Raw genomic sequence first — 20,952 nt, forward strand, 5'->3', positions numbered from 1 at the left:
AACTGCAATAACGTCAGATGCAGCACTGGAGTGTCTGTCATTCAAGGTTCGGAGCGAGACGAGAGTAGATGCGACGGGCGTCCCCGTTACACCCCCACTGGACCACCAGGTAATATTCTTTTTTCCATATTTACTTGTGTCCTTCCTCTACTTCTGGTAGCTTTATTTATCCCTGCACGCTCCACCATTTCTGTGCATTCCCTGCTACCTCTGGCAGCTTTCTCTATCTCTTCAACCAACCTCATCATTTCCACATGTCTATGCACTTTCCCTCTCCTCCAAGTGGCCCCCTGGTTTCTGTGCATTTTTACTTTTGTCCTTGCTCTCACCCTCCTCCAAATAACATTCCTGATGTCTGTGCCATTTCCTTCCTTTTGTCATTGAATTTTCATTTTTTCTCCAGCTCTTCATCTTGACTTCCCCAAACTCTGTTCCATCATCCTCATATGTCAGCTCAAAAGGGGCAAGGGTGCATAAGTAATAAAACATCCACAAAACATATATTCAAATTATAGCAGGAGTGTTGGGGGCAGATGTATGAAGGGTCGAATATCGAGGGTTAATTAACCCTCGATATTCGAATATCGAAGTCGAAGGATTTAGCGCAAATCCTACGATCGAACGATCGAAGGATTATTCGTTCGATCGAACGATTAAATCCTTCGAATCGAACGATTCGAAGGATTTTAATCCAACGATCGAAGGAATATCCTTCGATCAAAAAAACATAGGCAAGCCTATGGGGACCTTCCTCATAGGCTAACATTGACTTCGGTAGCTTTTAGCTGCAGAAGTAGGGGGTCGAAGTTTTTTTTAAAGAGACAGTACTTCGACTATCGATTGGTCGAATAGTCGAACGATTTTTAGTTCGAATCATTCTATTCGAAGTCGTAGTTGAAGGTCGAAGTAGCCAATTCGATGGTCGAAGTAGCCCAAAAAACACTTCGAAATTCGAAGTTTTTTCAATTCCAATCCTTCACTCGAGCTTCATGAATCGGCCCCTTAGTATCACATTACTGCCATTGGAAGTTATAAAATGAATACTTCTCTCAAGTATACTAAGGGGGTTATTTACTAAACTCCAAATGCAAAAATTATGAAAAATTTGTGATTTTTTTTTTATAAAATCTGACTTTTAAAAAAATCACAATTTTTTGGGAATTTATTAAACCCTGAGGATAGGAAAAGTCATAATCTGAAAATCCAGCATCTCAGACCTGTCGAGGTTGCATATAAGTTAATGGGAGAAGTCCCAATGTTTTTTTGATGTGCGCTGGGTTTTTGGCAATACCCGAAAGTTTTCGGAGCTTTCGGGCAAAATTCTGAGTTTTCGTGAGAAAAATCCTAAAAAAATTGTGAAAATCTGATTTTTTTCCCGCAAACAACATTTTTCAGGAAACTGTATTAATAAATAAGCCCAAAAAACCCATGCGGATTTGGTCAGAGTTTTTTTCAGAAAATATTGAGATAAATTTGGACTTGGATAAATAACCCCCTTAGAGTTTTGGGGGGCATGTAGAGTAAAATATCTTTCTGTCTGTATACACAAGCACATTACAGACACATATATTCTGTGTATTCTGTGTAATCAGAAGAAACGCTCTATTTATCTAAAAGTCCTGAATCTGAACAGGAACGGCAGTCACATGCATTTAATGCGTTAAGGCAATTTTAAAAGACACCGACTTGTGATGAAACTCAGCGGAGGTCTGTTCCTTTGTCAGGACTATGGGGTTTTCCTCTTCATCACAATTCTAATTGACTTAAACATGACATGAGTGTGAATGCCATTCCTGTTACAAATATTATATGCCCCCCCCAATGATGTCACAATGGAACAATTTACAGCTCAGAAAGTTCAGCATGGCACTAGTTATAAAAAAAAGGGTAAGATATAGAGTGCCTGAAATAGAAAATGTTGTTTTATCCTGACCTTTGTTTCACATCAACATTATTTATGTATTATTGAATGATATTTGCTCTTTTCCATCACTGCAGTAATGCCGCAAAGTAATGTTCCCATTGGAAAGGTTTGTCCTGCCTGCTATACAATATATCATACTAGCTGTGAATATAATTATGCAATGCAGTGCACGGGGGAAGAAAACAGCTGTCTTATATTACAAGGTAATTATTCTGAACATAGCTGATGTTCCCATTGGCTGTCATTGTTAATTCTAGTTGTAGGAATGACACTAGTTGTATTCTTCTTCACACTCCATTATTAAGGTTGTCACTTTTGCCAGTAGGAAAAACTGACAAAGGAGTGGAGTGATGAGGTCAGGAGGTGGACCAATCAGGTTGAGGGAGGGGTATGATATCATAGGGCAGGGATATGACATTTGGGAAATGATTGGCCCAATTTGTGTCTGGATTTCTCAAGGCTGAAATACAGTCAGTAAGTGGCAACCCTATCTATAACCATTTATGTATAAAAAGACACACACACACTAAGGGGCAGATGTATTAAGGGTCGAATATCGAGGGTTAATTAACCCTCGATATTCGACTGGCGAATTAAAATCCTTCGACTTCGAATATCGAAGTCGAAGGATTTTGCGCAATTCGTTTAGAAGGAATAATCGTTCGACCGAACGATTAAATCCTTCGAATCGAACAATTCGAAGGATTTTAATCCATCGATCGAAGGATTATCCTTCGATCAGAAAAAACTTGGAAAGCCTATGGGGACCTTCCCCATAGGCTAACATTGACTTCGGTAGCTTTTAGGTGGCGAACTAGGGGGTCGAATTTTTTCCTAAAGAGACAGTACTTCGACTATCGAATGGTCGAATAGTCGAACGATTTTTAGTTCGAATCGTTCGAGTCGAAGTCGAAGGTCGAAGTAGCCCATTCGATGGTCGAAGTAGCCAAAAAAACACTTCGAAATTCGAAGTTTTTTTTCCTCTATTCCTTCCCTCGAACTTAGTGAATGGGCCCCTACCTTTCACTCACTCTCTATTTTTCTAAAGTACTGGTAGGAAGGCAATATCATTACTAACTCATTACTAACTCTCTACTCACTAATTAATATCATTACTAACTCTCCTACAACAATTTGTTTTATCAGCCTATCAAGAGGATCTGTCAAGTGGCTGTTCCACAAGGAATTTTTGTGGAGGGTTTGACGCACTGCGTTTGAAATACCTGACATATGATATCCATGATATAGATTGCATTGTAAATGAAGACAAGACAAGTTTGCCAGTGGGTAAGAAAGACGCCATTCCTCGTCTTCATTCGTCTCCTGTAGAACAATGTTACTGTTATTGCCATTAGTTTTAGCTGTTAGCTATTTGCATGTATTCATGGCGAGGTGTGACTCCTGTTTTAACTCTTCTATTTTTCTCTCTAATTTGCGAATGTTTAGCATTACTCGCAATGTAAAATCAATCGCTGGAAAATATTACATTGGGTATTTTCGCTAAGCAAAGGTTTAGGTTTAACGTGATCACTAAGATTCGCAAACATCTTTGCGCAGGTTTTTTGCACTAGTAAAACATATCACATAAAAACATAAAACATATCACATTCCCCCCCATAGACTCTGGGTGAAAAAATTAGTTGTGCGTCAAAAACATTTTGTTGCCCATAGCCAATCGGTGAATTTTTGGCGAAACGAAATGGGTCAAATTCGCCCCTTCACTACTGATGAGATCTGACAAGATCGAAACAGGCTATTTGTAAGTTTGGATTTATGTCTCTGAACTATTAGGTGGTGCCTGTTACTAAAGGGCGAAGTGGCCATCGCTAGCGAAAATTGATCAGAAATGTAATCCGCAGGGACATTGCCAATTTACGAACAGGCGTAGAGGACAATTCGCTAGCGAAAGAGACCATTGCGCGAGTAGTTTTGCACTTCCTTGGATATTTGTAATAATAAGTGGCCACTTCAAGCATTTGCACCAACATCTCTAATAAAGACGTATATGTCACCTGTATGTACCTGCCCTATTCAAATTGATCTAAGCGTAAGAGTACTAACGAAGTTTCACTAGGCAGAAACCAACGCTAGCGAAATTTCGCCATTGAAATGCTTGCACTGACAAATTAAAGAAAGTTCGCCAGCGTTCGACTGCCGAGACACAACTTTGTATTTCAGTTAATTAGTGTAGTGTTAACAAATTTACGCCTGGTGAAGTGCCACGAAGTGTAGCGGAGCATTCACTGGCGAAAATTCCCCCCATCACCTCTTGTTGTGGTATTAAAGCAGTGCTATGTATATGGCACAACGGAAGTAAATACCTTCTGTTTCTGCTTCTGTGTCCTTTCCTTTTCAATAGTGATGGGCGAATAAATTCACCTGGCATGAATTCGCTGCAAATTTCCGCGTTTCGACGCTGGCAAAAAAATTCGCGTCCATTTCCGATTTTCAAGATTTTTTAGTGAAAATGTTGGATTTTCACGTTTTTTTTTGTGAAAACCTTCAAATTTCACGATTTTTTTTGTGAAATCCTTAAAATTTCAAGATTTTTTAGTGAAAACCTTCGAATTTCACAATTTTTAGTGAAAACATTTGAATTTCACGATTTTGTCGTGAACTTTCCGATTTCACAATTTTTTCATGAATTTTCTCGCTGTTTTGCGAATTTTGCGTGAAATTCCCTAATTTTTCGGAAAAGCAAAATGGGAAAGATTCGCCCATCACTACTTCTCAATTCTTATCACATACCCTCCCATGCCTTCTCTCTGAAAAGAAAGTGATGGGACATGTAGGAGATTTGGAGGTTGGGGATCAGGGTCTCCATCCTGCTCCATTCCTTCCATGTTAGCAGTTACCGCAGCGATACATGATCCCTATAGATCACTATCGATCACTGTAGGCTCAACCAGCTATAGAGAAGATTTCAAAGTTTTCTATAAAACAGAGTGAAAATGTTGTTATGTCAGTTTTAACCCTTATCATCTTTTTTTAAGTAAACAGATTCCTCTTTTGTTACGAATGTCAGAACCCAAAATATGAACATTGCTACCCAAATCTTTGTAAGCCTGAATATGACACCTGTCTCTCAGAATTGACTGTTTCTATCACAGGTATGTTGCCAGTTACTGTAAGTGAAGCAGTAAGTCAATGATTAGAAACTTCTTATAGTATAATCATATTTCTTTTATTTGATCCTGAAACAAAAGCTCCACCTACCAGGGGGAAGGCCACCTCCTGAACCAGCTCTAACGCTTCTCTCTAGCTTCCCACTTGTCCAGTACCTAAGCTGAGAATGAAGGTTGATGGTTAGTGATGGGTGAATTTATTCGCCAGGCACAAATTCGCAGTGAAATTCCGCGCTTCGCCGCCTGCGAATAAATTCGCGAGTTTGCAGCGAAAATTCTCCAGCGAAAATTCACCAGTGTCAAAGTTATTTTGACGCCAGCAACTGAATCAATGCCGGCAACGGAATCGACGCTGGCAACAATTTGGACGCCAGTGACGATTAACTCATTTTTCACCCGTTTCACAAATTTTGCAGGAAATTCGCGAAATTCATAGCAAAGTGAAGATAAATTCACCCATCACTGTTGATGGTCACACCTAATATAGTGTTAAAGCTCCCAGGACTTGTTATCCAGAAAACGAATGTGCACTGGAAGCCAATCAGGTCTTGGTACCCAGAGCACATGCTTCTGCTTGGTGATTAATTCCCTGCCCACCAGATATGACATTTCCTGACATATGTAAGGTATGTATAACTGGTACACTCCCAATATGAGAAGTGGAATTAGATAGGCCTTGGCTACAAGGATTAGGCATGTTTTACTGTATGTCAATGTGATAAACCAAGGCAGAATTTATTCCACGGCTACTCACAGAGGGAGACTGGAGCAGCAATTGTTGACAAGAGTTTATCAGTTATACAATAAAATACTGAAGATCATCTCTCTTCCTCACACAACTCATTCTTTCTCTCCTAATCAGAAGCCCCAGATATCCCTGTCATATTGGAGTACACTAGCAGAGTGCTATTAGCCAATGACAGTCTCCTCTACTTAACTAGATCTCTCCCTTTATCTCTGTCGTGCCCAGCATACAGTGTCTGAGCTTCTCTTCAGCTGTCTCATGACAGCTCTACTAGGTTCCCACTAACCTAGTGCTACACACTCCAGTTCCCTAACTGCCATACCATCACCTGGGGGGCCCCATATATTCACTCCTCAAATTGAGTGATTCGGGAAAAACCTCAGAAAAAAAACATAGGATTCGGGTTTTCGCTAGATTTTTTCCCCAATTAAATTGTGTTTTCTTTAACAATAGATATGGTCAAATTGTGGATTCTAGTTTGGTCTGACTTTTTTATTTAAAAAAATTAGAAAAAGTCAGATTTTGATATTTTCAAATTAAACATGAAATCCAATGTTTTATGTTTTAGTGAAGCGTTCATAGCTCATTTATAAATCTCAGCTGTCAATCAACTATCGCCTGCCCCTCCTCTATGCCTTAGGCAGTTACTTTCACTTTCCATTCAGCACTTCCTACATGTCACTGCTCTCCCCACATTCCCCCAGTTCTCTTCACCATTTAATTGTGTAGCCAGGACATGGGGATGGACATCAGGTCCCCCATTCTGGTGCACAAACAAGATTCTGAGATGATACAAAACTTGCCTTGATAACAGTGTCCACAAAATGGCTGCTGCCTGCTTGCTTTCATTATGAATTCCCAGACTGAAGGAAACAAGATTCAAATCATTTATATAGTGTCATTAAAGTTCATTTTACTTGTCTAATGTGATAAAATAGGATTTCGAATAATTTTTTTGGGTGACGGGTCCCCTTTAAGATGCTCTTATTTGTAATAATTATTTAATTTCTAGGTATTAAAAGAAAAAAGGAGCTAACATACAGATGTGGTTACTCCAGTGAGTGCAAAAGGACAGGTATCATGCGCAGCAATGGTAAAATATTATTTCTCAGTACATCCTGCTGTGATGAAGATAGTTGCATTCCCCCACAGCGTACCATACGTAAGTATATACGTGAAACATATGAAAAGTCTATTCAATACAGGTTTTGTTGTACACATCATGAAATAAGGCATTGAATAACAACTGCAAATGATCATGCTTGTTTCCAAAACGAAATCTTTCAATGGTAGACTTGACTAAGGGACATATTTATCCAAGTGTGAAAACAGAGCAATTCATACTCCAGCAGAGGGGAATGTCACCAATCATCTGTATAGGGCTTTAAGGTTCATATTAATCAGTGGGTAAAAGAGTTTTCCCTTTCATGACTAGTGTCAATTCTACAGTGCCCCTCCCCCCAAGTAAATACGCACCAACTACAATTTTTGGGGAGTGAAGGCTGCAGTTGATTATTAACAAAGATATTTAACATAAAGAAGTGTATAAATAAGTCAAACACAACCTGTGGTAACAGTACCGTTTGTAGTACAAACATTAAACAGCAGTAAACAGTGTCCTATATCCTCCAAGGGCCATTCTAAGATTATCCATCTCCCCGAGAACACGAGGCCTACTCACTTATCCACTCACCTTACCAACTGTTCTTTTTAACTAATAACTCTGAGACTAATAACTCCGAGCCTAGTCATGCCCTTACTTGTCGTTGGCTCTCAGATCATTGTGCTCCATAATTACCGTATATACTCAAGTATAAGCCGAGTTTTTCAGCATCTAAAATGTGTTGAAAAAGTCTACCTCGGCTTATACTCGAGTCAGTGGGCAGTAGCTGAGATTGCAGTCACTTTTAATCATTCCTATACCAACAGTTCGCTTGGGGAGAGACTGCAATATCACACAGCGCCCTCTGTTGGTTATATGAAAGAATAACAGTACGCCCTCTGTTGGTTATATGAAAGAATAACAGTGACTGCAATATCACACAGCGCCCTCTGTTGGTTATATGAAGGATTAACAGTGATGGCAATATCACACAGCGCCCTCTGTTGGTTATACGAAAGATTAACAGTGACTGCAATATCACACAGCGCCCTCTGCACATGGTAGTGGGACAGTGGGACAATGCACACAGTAATCCGTTTGGCAATTCTCTGTCACCATCAACTTTGCAAAGAAGTCCGGTTGATCACTGGGGGGGTCACTTTGGCGGAATGTGCGCTGCTGGGAGACAGGGCTGTAGTTGTGTCTAGGCTTATACTTGAGTCAATAAGTTTTCCCAGTTTTTGTAGGTAAAACTAGGTACCCCGGCTTATACTCGGGTCGGCTTATACTCGAGTATATACGGTATGCCTTCAAAAATCACATAGATGTAAATTGAGAGCTGTGGCAACTATATTTCACCTTGACTACTATGCCCCAAGTATGTCATTTGGATGACACATGTCTGTCTTTACTTTTCTTCAGCTTCCTCTATAAGTAGAGAGCCAAATGGATTGACCTGTCCTTCTTGCTACATTGGAAACTCTGCTCGTTGCTTAGGAAGAGATGTAATCCAGTGTGTTGGAAATGAAAGCCACTGTATCAGTTATGCAAAAACAACATTACAAGGTATTATAACCATCTGTGTTCACTTGCCAGTTATATCTATAAGAAAAATTTAAGAAAATGTATAATATACAGTGTGTATATGGCCCTACCCCTAAAATTTGTTTGTGACTAGTTTGACTAGTGATGGGTGAATAAATTCGGCTGGCGCAAATCAGTGACGAATTTCCGCGTTTCGCCATCGGTGAATAAATTTGCAAGACCCCAGCGAAAATTCACTGGCGTCAAAAATTTTTGGACGTGCATCCCAAAAGTCGCTCGCATCAAAATTGCATTGTGTTCACACTATTCAGACGCCCATTGACTTTAACGCCGGCGTCAGAATTGACACAGGCACCAATTTTCAAATTTCACAAACTTTCTTTGAATTTTTCGCAGTTTTGCGAATTTCGCGGGAAAAATTCGCCCATCGCTAGTGTTGACCTCTTGGGAATTTAGACATGGGAACTTTCATGAGATGCTTTCACCTTTGCAGGGCATATTTATGGCCCACAAAGTCCAGGGCTCTCTTCCTCCTGCCCCTTTTCTTGTAGCATCTTTGATTATTGCACCAAATAGAAAAAAAAATATGTATGCCCCTCTACACATACATAACTAAGTACTCTAGTTAGACAAACTGTTTTCGTACATGGCTTTTTTTTGGTAAAGAACAGTAACAATCATATCTTTTAATTTACATGCCAACTATGAAAGTTTAAGATTCGTTTCTCAAACAACTCATATTTACTGATTGTCATATAACAATTCCAATCCATAAAGATTGAGTTTGTTAGGCCATGGACATCAGGCTATGCAGTGTTAACACTTGACTTGAAATGAGGGCACTTGATGAAATTGGCAAATAATCAACAAATAGTTTTCAACAATCTACGAGGCAGTATTGTAACAAATTTATTACAAAAAAAATTAATATTTTTAAAATTAGGCTGAAATAAACTACTACTATTTTAAGATATAAATGAAATGAATAATGTATTAATAATCTGGGTAAATATCTGAATAAAAATATTCAGTGGCCAAGTACTGAGTGTGTTATAATAATACAGGTATGGGATCTGTTATCTGGAAACCCGTTATCCAGAAAGTTCCGAATTACAGAAAGGCCGTCTCCCATAGACTCCATTATAATCAAATAATCCAAAATTTTAAAAATGATTTCCTTTTTCTCTGTAGTAAGAAAACAGTTGCATGTACTTGATCCCAACTAAGATCTAATTAATCCTTATTGGAAGTAAAACCAGCCTATTGGGTTTATTTAATGTTTACACGATTTTCTAGTAGTCTTAAGGTGTGAAGATCCAAATTACGGAAAGACCCATTATCCTGAAAGCGCCAGGTCCCGATGATTCCGGATAATAGGTCCAATACCTGTATATTGAAAAAAAAGTTATCATATTAAAGCAAAAAGAAAAGACATCATACAGAAACATTTCATATTATTATAGACATTTGCTATTACATCACTGATCATTGCTAATATTTGGAATTCTCACAATGTAGTATTCATTTATAAAACAAAAAGTAATTTTGCTTTTCTTAGTACTGATATTATCCTGTATTGCAATTAATAATAAAAAAAAAACAATGCAGGAGCTAGACTCCCTTTCCTGGGTCAAAGTATGCACCTAATTATCCCAGGTTTAGCCACTAGGTGGAGCCGGGTTATTGTTTTAATTTAAAAAGCTGAGCATAGTAGAAAAAATCAACCAGACACAGAATCTTGTTGTACCTAACAGCTTTATTGGCAGACACAGTAGAGAAATATATGAAAATTTGGGCTCCATGGAGTATGTTCATAAAATCGTGAAAGACCAATAGGAGAAATGATTACAACATCAAATGTAATAGATATTAGTACTGGCAAGAAAAATGCAATATTGCAATGCGTTATCATCCCATACTAACATTCCCATTCCCATAATGATGATTATATTGAAAACATTGAATGCTTTATTACTTGTTACTGCATACGTTTTTGGAAAAATAAATAAAGGTTATAAAAAAAAACTGAGCACACAGTGCTCAGGGTCCATTTTGTTAATCCCCTTACCTGAGCAGGCAGAAAGGCTGAAGTGGGACCTAGACAGGTCAGGTCTAGTAAGGATAGGCTAGCTCACTTTCATAGTTCACTCAAGGAGTGATAGATAGTTAGGCCTTTAGCCGAACAGCTGAGGCTCCACCAAGGAGTCGGATTTTGATCCAGAGTACCAACTGCCCAGAGTAGGGACTAAGTTTGCTCCATTTAGGGAAAAGGCTGAAAGCTGGGTGTACCTTCGTATATGCTGTTTATGCTCTCATTCCTGCAGGAACTTTTACTGACCAATGGTATATGCCTATCCACTACTGTTCTTTGTTCCTGCTTACATCTGTTTAAACTCCTGCATGGATTTCCATGTTCTTCAACAAATCTGTTCTATGGTTAAATGTTCAAAAACCACTAGCACGTAATCAATGACTTCTGCATCCACGCCGTTGCGAGGGCTACCTGAGAATTAAAGTCTCATCCGGAGCACATATTGGGGTATAACTACTAGTGTAGAGCGATGGTGCTGTTCATTTTACTATAAGCTTGCAAATATTATTGTGACTTTTTTCCCACGTGTATGTTTAATGATTCTGAAGAGGTAAATTTTGAAACACTCTTCTATTTTTCATTAATCCGTATTTCAAACCACTCTTTTGTTGCTTGTGTCTGTAAGGTCCTATTAACAAGATAACACATTCAATTTCACTCTAGGGAGCTTCTGAACTTAGGGGGTTATTAATCAAAATCCGAAAAGTTCTCACAATTTTCTAGTTCGACCAAATCCTCATTGATTTTTCCCCTATTTATCAATAAATTTGATAAAATTGTCAAAAAAACCCTGAATACTGTGAATTTTTTAGATTTGACGCCTGTATTACAGGGACTTTTTCGGATTTGACGTCCGAATACTGCAACTTTTTTGGATTTGATGCCCGAACACAGCAACTTTTTCCTAAAACCAGGAAAGATCAGGATATCAACGGGACATCTTCCACTGACTTCTATATGAACTCAGCAGGTCTGAGTTAGAGTACATTTTTAATTCAGACTTTTAACACTATCGGGGTTTAATAAATCACAATAAGAAAATAAAATCCCTTTTAAAAGTCCAATCAGAAAAAATCGGACTTAACTAAATAACCCCCTCAAAGTTAATTAATTCAATAAAACAATTCCATAAAACAATTAAAAATCAAATAAGACCCTTTGTGCAAAATAATTGTTTATGCAATATGTTTTAAATAATATAGAAAAAGTAAATCCATTGTAAAATTAAAATGACAATAGAATTTAATTTACAGAAGAATTTGGTGAATTTTTAACATTTTAAAAATAGCTATTGCAATGCTGGGTGTTTAAGTTAAGAGGGAGATTTTGAGTTTTCTTGTCTTTAGTTCATACTTATATACTCCTGTTAATCATGAGAGCTTCAGAACTTTAATAATAAAAAAGTCAAATTGTCTTAAATTATGATTGTGTAGATAATGCCAAAATTTGATGTTAAGATAAAGATGCCCCTTAAAGGGCATGTAAAGTGTAGAATAGAATAAGGCTAGAAATGCTGTATTTTATATACTAAATATAAACATGAACTTACTGCAGCACAAGCCTAATCAAACAAATAATTTATGCTTTCAAAGTTGGCAACAGGGGGTCACCATCTTGTAACTTTGTTAAACATCTTTGCAAGACTAAGATTGTGCACATGCTCAGTGTGGTCTGGGCTGCTTAGGGATCGTCATAAACAAAGCTGCTTGAATTCTGCATGGCTGGGAAGTAAGGTGGGGGCTCCCCCTGCTGTTCATAAGTATGATTGTTTCCCTGCTCAGCAGTTAGGGACCGTCTGACAATTCCTATCCACAGCAGTAAATGAAGAGAGAATTTCACTGCATACAGTCAGGTTTCTTATAAAAACGGTACACATTTTTTAATTAAAGTATATTGGAGATAGGTTTCTTTTTCATTAAAGCAAGTAAAAATGGGATTTTATTTTTTTGCCTTTACATGCCCTTTAAGTTAATTTTCTGTCTTTCTCTCTTTAACCAGAGTACTCTGCATCCGTCGAGACAATGTTTGGCTGCTCCAGTAAAGAGATCTGTGAAGCTGGTTCTTCCAGAGTATATTCAGAAATGTTTGATCAAACCATAATGATAAATGTTATATGTAGCAGTGCAACCATAGTCTGCATCCAAGCACACAGTTTATTGATATTATCCTTTATGTTATATAGTTTCATAAAACTCTCCTCACTTCTGTGAAATTTTATGAAAACATAGAAACGTATATAGTTTGCATTTATCCTTAAAACCTTTTATTTTCTTCTATCAAAGATAAAATTCTCTCCAGTACCAAAACCAGCAACCAATTGGATCTTTGTTTTTAATTACTCTGCACATAACAGATAAAAGTTCATTTGTATTGGTATTTAGGAAAGTTCATTTGTAATTAGATGCAGTGAAATCAAGATCCAACATAACCTGCAAGTCTACTTTTAGGGGTCTTTGTTTTAATTATTCTGCACTTATCAGATAAAAGTTAATTTGTAATTAGATGAAATGGGATAAAAGATTAAGGCAAAACTGAATCAAGATCCAACAAAACCCATAAGTGTACTTTTAGGGAGTTATTTATGAAAACCCAATTTTTTTGGTTGGGTTTTTTAAAGGGAAAACAAATTTTTCATGGAAAAAAACTTAAATAATATTCAAGATTTATTATGCTCCAAGGCTGCTAACAGTTAGGATCCGAAAATACTCATCATGTAGAAGTCAATGGCAGATGTCCATTTGACAACTGGAAAATATCATGATCTGTGCTGGGTTTTGTATGATAATCCAAACAATTGCCAGTTTTTGGAAGTCAAATTTGAAAATTTGTACAATCCGAATTTTTTTCATGATTTTATAGAGTCTTGCACCACATTTTTAGAGTTATTTTATTGATAAATAAGGTAAAATTGTGGATGGGAGTTTGGTCAAGTTTTAGTGAATAATCCCCTTAATGTTAAGGGGGTTATTTACTAAACTCCGAATGCAAAAATCACGAAAAATTTGTGATTTTTTTTTTTATAAAATCAGACTTTTAAAAAATCACGAATTTTTCAGAATTTATTAAACCCCGAGGATGGAAAAGTCAGAATCTGAAAATCTTGCATCTCAGACCTGTCGAGGTTGCATATAAGTCAATGGGAGAAGTCCCAATGATTTTTTGATGTGCACTGGGTTTCGTGCAATACCCCAAAGTTTTTGGAGCTTTCAGGTGAAAATTCCGGAAAAAACGTGGAAATAAGATAGAAAAATCAGAAAATATCATGAAAATCTGATTTTTTCCCCGCAAAGCATAAAAAACCTGAACAGATTTGATCGGAGTTTGTCATAGAAAATTTAGAGGTAAATTTGGACTTTAATAAATAACCCCCTTAAAGTTAATCCATAAGGGTTATAAAAAAGTCGATAATCTTAATACTAGGCGGCAGATTTACCTAGGGTCGAATATTGAGGGTTAATTAACCCTCGATATTCGACCGTCAAAGTAAAATCCTTCGACTTCGAATATCGAAGTCGAAGTATTTTGTGCTATTCCTATGATTGAATGATCGAACGATTTTAATCCATCGATCAAAGGATATTCCTTCGATCAGAAAATTGTTAGGTGGCGAACTAGGGGGTCGAAGAATTTTTTAAAGAGACAGTACTTCAACTATCGAATGGTCGAATAGTCGAACGATTTTTAGTTTGAATCGTTCGATCCGAAGTCGAAGGTCGTAGTCGAAGTAGCCCATTCGATGGTCGAAGTAGCCAAAAAAAACATTCGAAATTCGAACTGTTTTTCATCTATTCCTTCACTCGAACTAAGTAAATGGGCCCCTAGCTCTTATTGCCCAAAATGTGAGGCTGAGAATGTAGACCTGTTTCATTACTTCTGGTCCTGCCCTTTAATCTTTCAATGATGGGAAAAATTGGAAAGGTTTCTCTCTCTTAGTTTAGAGAGAAAAAACAAACTATATCCACCCTTTGCTTTATTAGATTTAATTGAGGGTGATAGCTTTTTTGACAACTCAGCCTTGAAATTAGAAAAAGGAGATTTTGAATTTATTACACCTTTTCATGAATGCTACAAGGAAATGTATATCTCTTTATTGGATACAGAAGGAAGTCCCTACCTTAAAGGAAGATTTTTTTTCTCTAAGCCAGTTATGCTCGCAAGAAGCTTTTAAATATAATTTTGAGAAAGAAAAGTCCTCCTATTCTTTTTATTGTTAATGGTCCAGATATGTAGATTTATTTGATAAACCCAAAAAGGAATTGCTGACTAAATTGGGATTCATCAGGTCATCTGAACAAGGGAATTGAAAGTCAAAATATTTCCTGGAAATTATCTAGTTATTTCCCATTTAATGTTCTAAGTGCTTTAATGTTTTTATTTCTTTCGTGTATTTTTTCTTTGCTCTGATGTAATTTTTATTTTGTTCCGATTTATATTTTAAGATTTATGTTGGATCTTTATTGCTCTAGGTTTGTTCATGAAGATCATCATTTGTTATTGTATTTGTATTCTTCTGCATTCAATATTTTGGAATTTTGTTTATGTACGGCTCCATTATTGACTTATTCATGAAAAACAATAAACACGTTGCAAAAATGAAAAATATAATGGCAGTGTAATGCTTTTATTCCATTTCTGCAATTCACAGTTTAGATACCTAATGACTAGCGGCTGTTGTGACTTCTTAGTGCAGCTACTCAAACACAGTCTGCTGCTCTGTTACTGGGAAGTTGTAGGGTACAGAGGGGGGTTGTTAATGGTATAGTCTCTACTTGGAGTAAGGTTCTTAGTGGGGTCCCTCAGGGCTCGGTATTGGGTCTACTTTTATTTAACTTGTTCAGTAATGACTTAGGGGAGGGTATTGTAAGTAATGTATCAGTGTTTGCAGATGACACAAAACTATCAGCCCAATTAATTCCATCCAGGATGTGGCACTTGCAGCAGGATCTTGACTAACTGGCAATCTGGGCAGCTAAGTGGCAAATGAGATTCAATGTTGATAAATAGTGATGGGCGAATTTGCGCCGTTTCGCTTCGCCGAAAAATTTGCGAATTTCACGCGAAATTCGCGAAACGGCGAAAAATTCGCGAAACGGCGAAAAATTCGCGAAACGGCGCCCGTTTTTTCCGAACGCCGGCGCCCGTTTTTGACGCTGGCGTCCGTTTTTTCAGAAAATTTTTTTTTGACGCCTGCAAATTTTTGCCGCAAATTTTCGCTGGCGGCGAAACGCGCAAATTCGCGCCTGGTGAATAAATTCACCCATCACTATTGATAAATGTAAAGTCATGCACCTGGGATGTAAAAATATCCACTTATACTTAATGGGACTGCACTAGGCAAATCCATTATGGAAAAGGACCTTGGAGTCCTTGTAGATAATAAACTTGTCTGTAGCAAACAATGCCAGTCAGCAGCATCAAGGGCAAATAAGGTCTTGACTTGTATTAAAAGGGGCATAGAGTCACGGGAGGAGGGGGTCCCACTGTATAGAGCACTGGTAAGGCCCCATCTAGAATATGCCGTACAGTTTTGGTCTCCATCACTCAAACAGGACATTATTGTATTAGAGAGGGGACAGAGAAGGGCAACTAAGCTGGTAAAGGGAAAATCTTAGCTATGAGGAAAGACTGGCCAAGTTGGGGATGTTCACATTGGAGAAGAGGCGCTTAAGGGGTGATATGATAACTATGTATAAATATATAAGGGGATCATATAATAATCTCCCTAATGCTTTATTTACCAGTAGGTCTTTCCAGCTGACACAAGGTCACCCATTCCGATTAGAAGAAAAGAGGTTCCAGCTAAATATTGGGAAGGGGTTTGTTACAGTGAGAGCTGTGAAGATGTGGAATTGTTTCCCTGAATCAGTGGTACAGGCTGATACATTAGATAGGTACAAGGAAGGGTCGGATGCTTTATTCACCATTAGCTCCTCCCAGCAGACAGGAGGGAGCCAATGAGATTAGAGGAGGGAAAGGGGTGTTACAGGGAGAGCTGAGAAGTGAATCAGTGGTACAGGCTGATACATTAGATAGGTATAAGAAGGGGTTGGAAGGTGTTTAGCAAGTGAGGGAATACAGGGATATGGGAGATAGCTCATAGTACAAGTTGATCCAGGGACTGGTCCCATTGCCATTTTGGAGTCAGGAAGGCAAATTGGAGAGGCTTCAGATGTTTTTTTTTGCCTTCCTCTGGATCAACTGGTAGTTAGGCAGGTTAAAAAAAGTTAAAAGGTTGAATTTGATGGACGTGTGTCTTTTTGCAACCTAACTTACTATGTTACTATGTAAGTCACTGGGCTTTTCCCTATCAAGTAGTAAAGAACATGAAAGTAGAGACATGTTTTTCCATTACTCAGACAATCCACGGTTAAGATCTAAGATATATGTAACATTATCAACTAGGAGGATCTGAAAATCCGGTCTATCTGCCCATGTATTAGAACGTGTAATATTTGGCTTGATCATCTGGTTGTAGAGGTCACTAAACAAGCAGACCAATACAAATGGGTTCATCTAATTGTTCAGTACAATGATCACAATATAAAGAGCCTGTGCAAACTCCTGTGCACCAATAAAGTACATGCACTCAATGGAGTTTTTTACATTCTAAATTAAAAAATGCTCGCGCTGATGAATTAATGTGAGTGAAACTTCACCAGTGTCAGAAGCGCCCGATGGCGCTCCCGTCTCAGTTGGCGCTGCTCCCAAGATGGCGGTGCCCATGGCCACCACTTATGTAGCGGCGCCAGCGTCTCATCGCTGGCACAATGACGTCACCCGTCTGACGGGAAAATTTTAAATTAAAAAGGCACAGAGGTCACAGGTTCAATGCCCGAATATAGGATTTTCTGATTTGTGTTCCTGGGTTCCCTAAATTTCTAAATTTCTGAATCCTGACTTCTGCTTTGACCCTGTTTCTGATTCTTGCTGCCTGCCTTTTGAATCTTTGCCTGGATTTGACTACTCTTTTACTTGACCTGTTTGATACCGATGAACTTGGACTTTTACCCGAGCTTTCTCCTTGGTCCGGACTTTTCCCACTGGGAGCCGATAGGCCCCCTGACAGCCAGCTTTCGGCAGCAGAGACGCAACTTTGTATTTTAGTGAATTAGCGTAGTGGTAGCAAATTTACGCCTGGTGAATTGTGGCAAAGCCTTCACAAGCAAAAATTTGCCCTTTAGTGAATTTGCCCCTATATTTCTGTCATACACGCACATTATTTCTTTTTTTTTTTGTATATTCTTTATTTTCAAAAAAGCAAAGAAATCATTGCAGAGCATATAAGTACAAGGAAATGCAGTATGATAACACATGAGGAAACAATACATACATCAGGTTCAGCAAGTCTAAAGCAAATTCCAGTGAGAGCACATTTCCGTCAGTACGAATAAGCTTCTGTAATAAGCCATCAATCAAACCAAAAGACATAATAACAAAAGAAAAAAGAAAAAATGGAGAAAGGAAAGAATGAAAGAAGAGAAAAAGAAAGGGAGAAGGAAAAGTCACTTGGTCACTCGCCCATCCATCAACAAGATGCTATCGACAAACAGAATAGCAAAGTAGACACAAAATAAGATAGTCCATAAAATCAAGCAAGCTCCTAGTCCATGTGTGGCTATTTTCAGCGATTTTGCTCCAGGTAAAGTACCCAAGGATAGAGATGTCGCGAACTGTTCGCCGGCGAACTTGTTCGCGCGAACATCGGGTGTTCGCGCTCGCCGGAAGTTCGCGAACGTCGCGCGACGTTCGCCATTTTGGGTTCGCCATTGTTGGCGCTTTTTTTTGCCCTCTCACCCCAGACCAGCAGGTACATGGCAGCCAATCAGGAAGCTCTCCCCTGGACCACTCCCCTTCCCTATAAAAACCGAAGCCCTGCAGCGTTTTTTCACTCTGCCTGTGTGTGCTGAAGAGATAGTGTAGGGAGAGAGCTGCTGCCTGTTAGTGATTTCAGGGACAGTTGAAAGTTTGCTGGCTAGTAATCGTTTTGATACTGCTCTGTTATTGGAGGGACAGAAGTCTGCAGGGGTTTGAGGGACATTTAAGCTTAGGTAGCTTTGCTGGCTAGTAATCTACCTTCTACTGCAGTGCTCTGTATGTAGCTGCAGTGGGCAGCTGTCCTGCTTCTGATCTCATCTGCTGACTGCTGCAATAACAGTAGTCCTTGTAAGGACTGCTTTTATTTATTTTTTTGTTGTTTTACTACTACTACTACTACTACTATAAGAGCCCAGTGCTATTAGTCTAGCAGTGTTGGGGAGTGGGACTGGTGTGCTAATCTGCTGCTCCTAGTAGTTCAGCAGCACCAACTTTAATTTTTTTTTTTTAATATTCATTTTTTTTTTATTTTACTTTTTTTATTTTACTACCGCTGTAGTAGTGTATAAGTTGACCTTTTAGGCATTATTTGCCCTGTTGGCATTTTTTGCCCAGTGTGTTATTCAACCAACTGCCATCTAGCTGTGTGACCTTGTTCACATTCTGTCTAAATATCCATAATATTACCGTCTCCAGAAAAAACACCGGAGTGACTTTTTTCAAGCAGCCATAATATATTTTACGTAATCCGTATCCATCGCTGTATTAGTGTATAAATTGACCTTTTAGGCATTATTTGCCCAGTTTTTTTGGCCGCAGCCACTGAAGCACAGAGGCCAGAAAAAATATGCCATATAAATGCTGAAAATAGTCATTTTTTGCCATACGTTGACTCAACGTATATGGCAAAAAATGACTATTTTCAGCATTTATGTGGCATATTTTTTCTGGCAACTGTGCTTCAGTGGCTGCGTCCAAAAAAATGCATATTTTCTGCATTTATATGGCATAATTTTTCTGGCCTCTGTGCTTCAGTGGCTGCAACCAAAAAATGCATATTTTCTGCATTTATATGGCATAATTTTTCTGTCAACTGTGCTTCAGTGGCTGCGACCAAAAAAATGACTATTTTCAGCATTTATATGGCATATTTTTTCTGGCCTCTGTGCTTCAGTGGCTGCGGCGAAAAAAACTGGGCAAACAATGCCTACAAGGTCAACGACGTTGACCTTGTAGGCATTGTTTGCCCAGTTTTTTTGGCCGCAGCCACTGAAGCACAGAGGCCAGAAAAAATATGCCATATAAATGCTGAAAATAGTCATTTTTTGCCATACGTTGACTCAACGTATATGGCAAAAAATGACTATTTTCAGCATTTATATGGCATATTTTTTCTGGCAACTGTGCTTCAGTGGCTGCGACCAAAAAAACTGGGCAAACAATGCCTACAAGGTCAACGTATGGCAAAAAATGACTATTTTCAGCATTTATATGGCATATTTTTTCTGGCAACTGTGCTTCAGTGGCTGCGTCCAAAAAAACTGGGCAAACAATGTCTACAAGGTCAACGTATGGCGAGAAATTACTATTTTCAGCATTTATATGGCATATTTTTTCTGGCAACTGTGCTTCAGTGGCTGCGTCCAAAAAAACTGGGCAAACAATGCCTACAAGGTCAACGTATGGCAGTTGTTTAAAGAGAACAGTAGATTACTAGCCAGCAAAGCTACCTAAGCTAAAATGTCCCTCAAATCCCTGCAGACTTCTGTCCCTCCAATACAGAGCAGTATCAAGCAGATTACTAGCCAGCAAACTTACTATCATCTGTCCCTGAAATCACTAACAGCTCTCCCCCTACACTATCTCTTCCAAGCACACACAGGCAGATTTTTCAGATACATTTTTGCCCTTGATCCCCCTCTGGCATGCCACTGTCCAGGTCGTTGCACCCTTTAAACAACTTTAAAATCATTTTTCTGGCCAGAAATGTCTTTTCTAGATGTTAAAGTTCGCCTTCCCATTGAAGTCTATGGGGTTCGCGAACCGCTCGCATTTTTGCGCAAGTTCGCGAATATGTTCGCAAACTTTTTTTCCGACGTTCGCTACATCCCTACCCAAGGAGACCATGTACCTACAAAGGCCTCTTGCGTCATGTGGAAATAACTGAGTAACTCCTCCATCCGCATGATATTACCCATTTCACAGATCCATTCAGCTATGGTCGGGGGAGTAACAGATTTCCAGTGGCGGGGGATAACAGATCTAGCTGCACCTAAGCAAAAACCAATTAACGATTTTTTATATTTCGTAGCAGAACCTGGTAGGATAGACAACAAACCCACAGCCGGTGTTGGCTGCCAATCTAATCCGGTTAATTTACCCATTATATGAAATACAGAGGCCCAAAACGGCTGTAGGCTAGTGCAAGACCACCAAATATGTGTAGGAGAACCAGTCTCCCTATTGCACCTCCAACAAAGATTTGAAACAGTAGGGTAAATTGCATGCAGAATATCAGGACATCTGTACCACCTGGATAATATTTTATAATTAGTTTCCTGAGTTTTACACGCAATGGAGAATTTATGTGTCAACAAAAAACTA

At 38.6% G+C, this 20,952-nt stretch overlaps 1 protein-coding gene across 1 annotated transcript; it reads left to right on the forward strand.

The window, feature by feature from the left end:
• Positions 1–1,708: 1,708 nt before the first annotated feature.
• LOC121396583 (phospholipase A2 inhibitor subunit gamma B-like) lies at positions 1,709–13,310 on the forward strand. The gene is made up of 6 exons (XM_041571675.1): positions 1,709–2,127; positions 3,071–3,211; positions 4,918–5,034; positions 6,807–6,956; positions 8,319–8,462; positions 12,532–13,310. The coding sequence occupies exons 1-6, from the start codon at positions 2,001–2,003 to the stop codon at positions 12,741–12,743; spliced, it is 891 nt and encodes a 296-aa protein (XP_041427609.1). The 5' UTR covers positions 1,709–2,000; the 3' UTR covers positions 12,744–13,310.
• Positions 13,311–20,952: the final 7,642 nt, after the last annotated feature.

This window comes from Xenopus laevis, chromosome 7S (assembly GCF_017654675.1).
Source record: "Xenopus laevis strain J_2021 chromosome 7S, Xenopus_laevis_v10.1, whole genome shotgun sequence".
Lineage (NCBI taxonomy): Eukaryota > Metazoa > Chordata > Amphibia > Anura > Pipidae > Xenopus > Xenopus laevis.

What these genes read in the sequence shown, in the direction of transcription:
- LOC121396583 (XM_041571675.1), top strand. Translation starts at nt 2,001, where the DNA reads ATGCCGCAAAGTAATGTTCCCATTGGAAAGGTTTGTCCTGCCTGCTAT. An exon ending in CAGCTGTCTTATATTACAAG is followed by an intron (nt 2,128 to 3,070) that starts GTAATTATTCTG and finishes TTGTTTTATCAG; the next exon opens with CCTATCAAGAGGATCTGTCA. An exon ending in TGCAAAAACAACATTACAAG is followed by an intron (nt 8,463 to 12,531) that starts GTATTATAACCA and finishes CTCTTTAACCAG; the next exon opens with AGTACTCTGCATCCGTCGAG.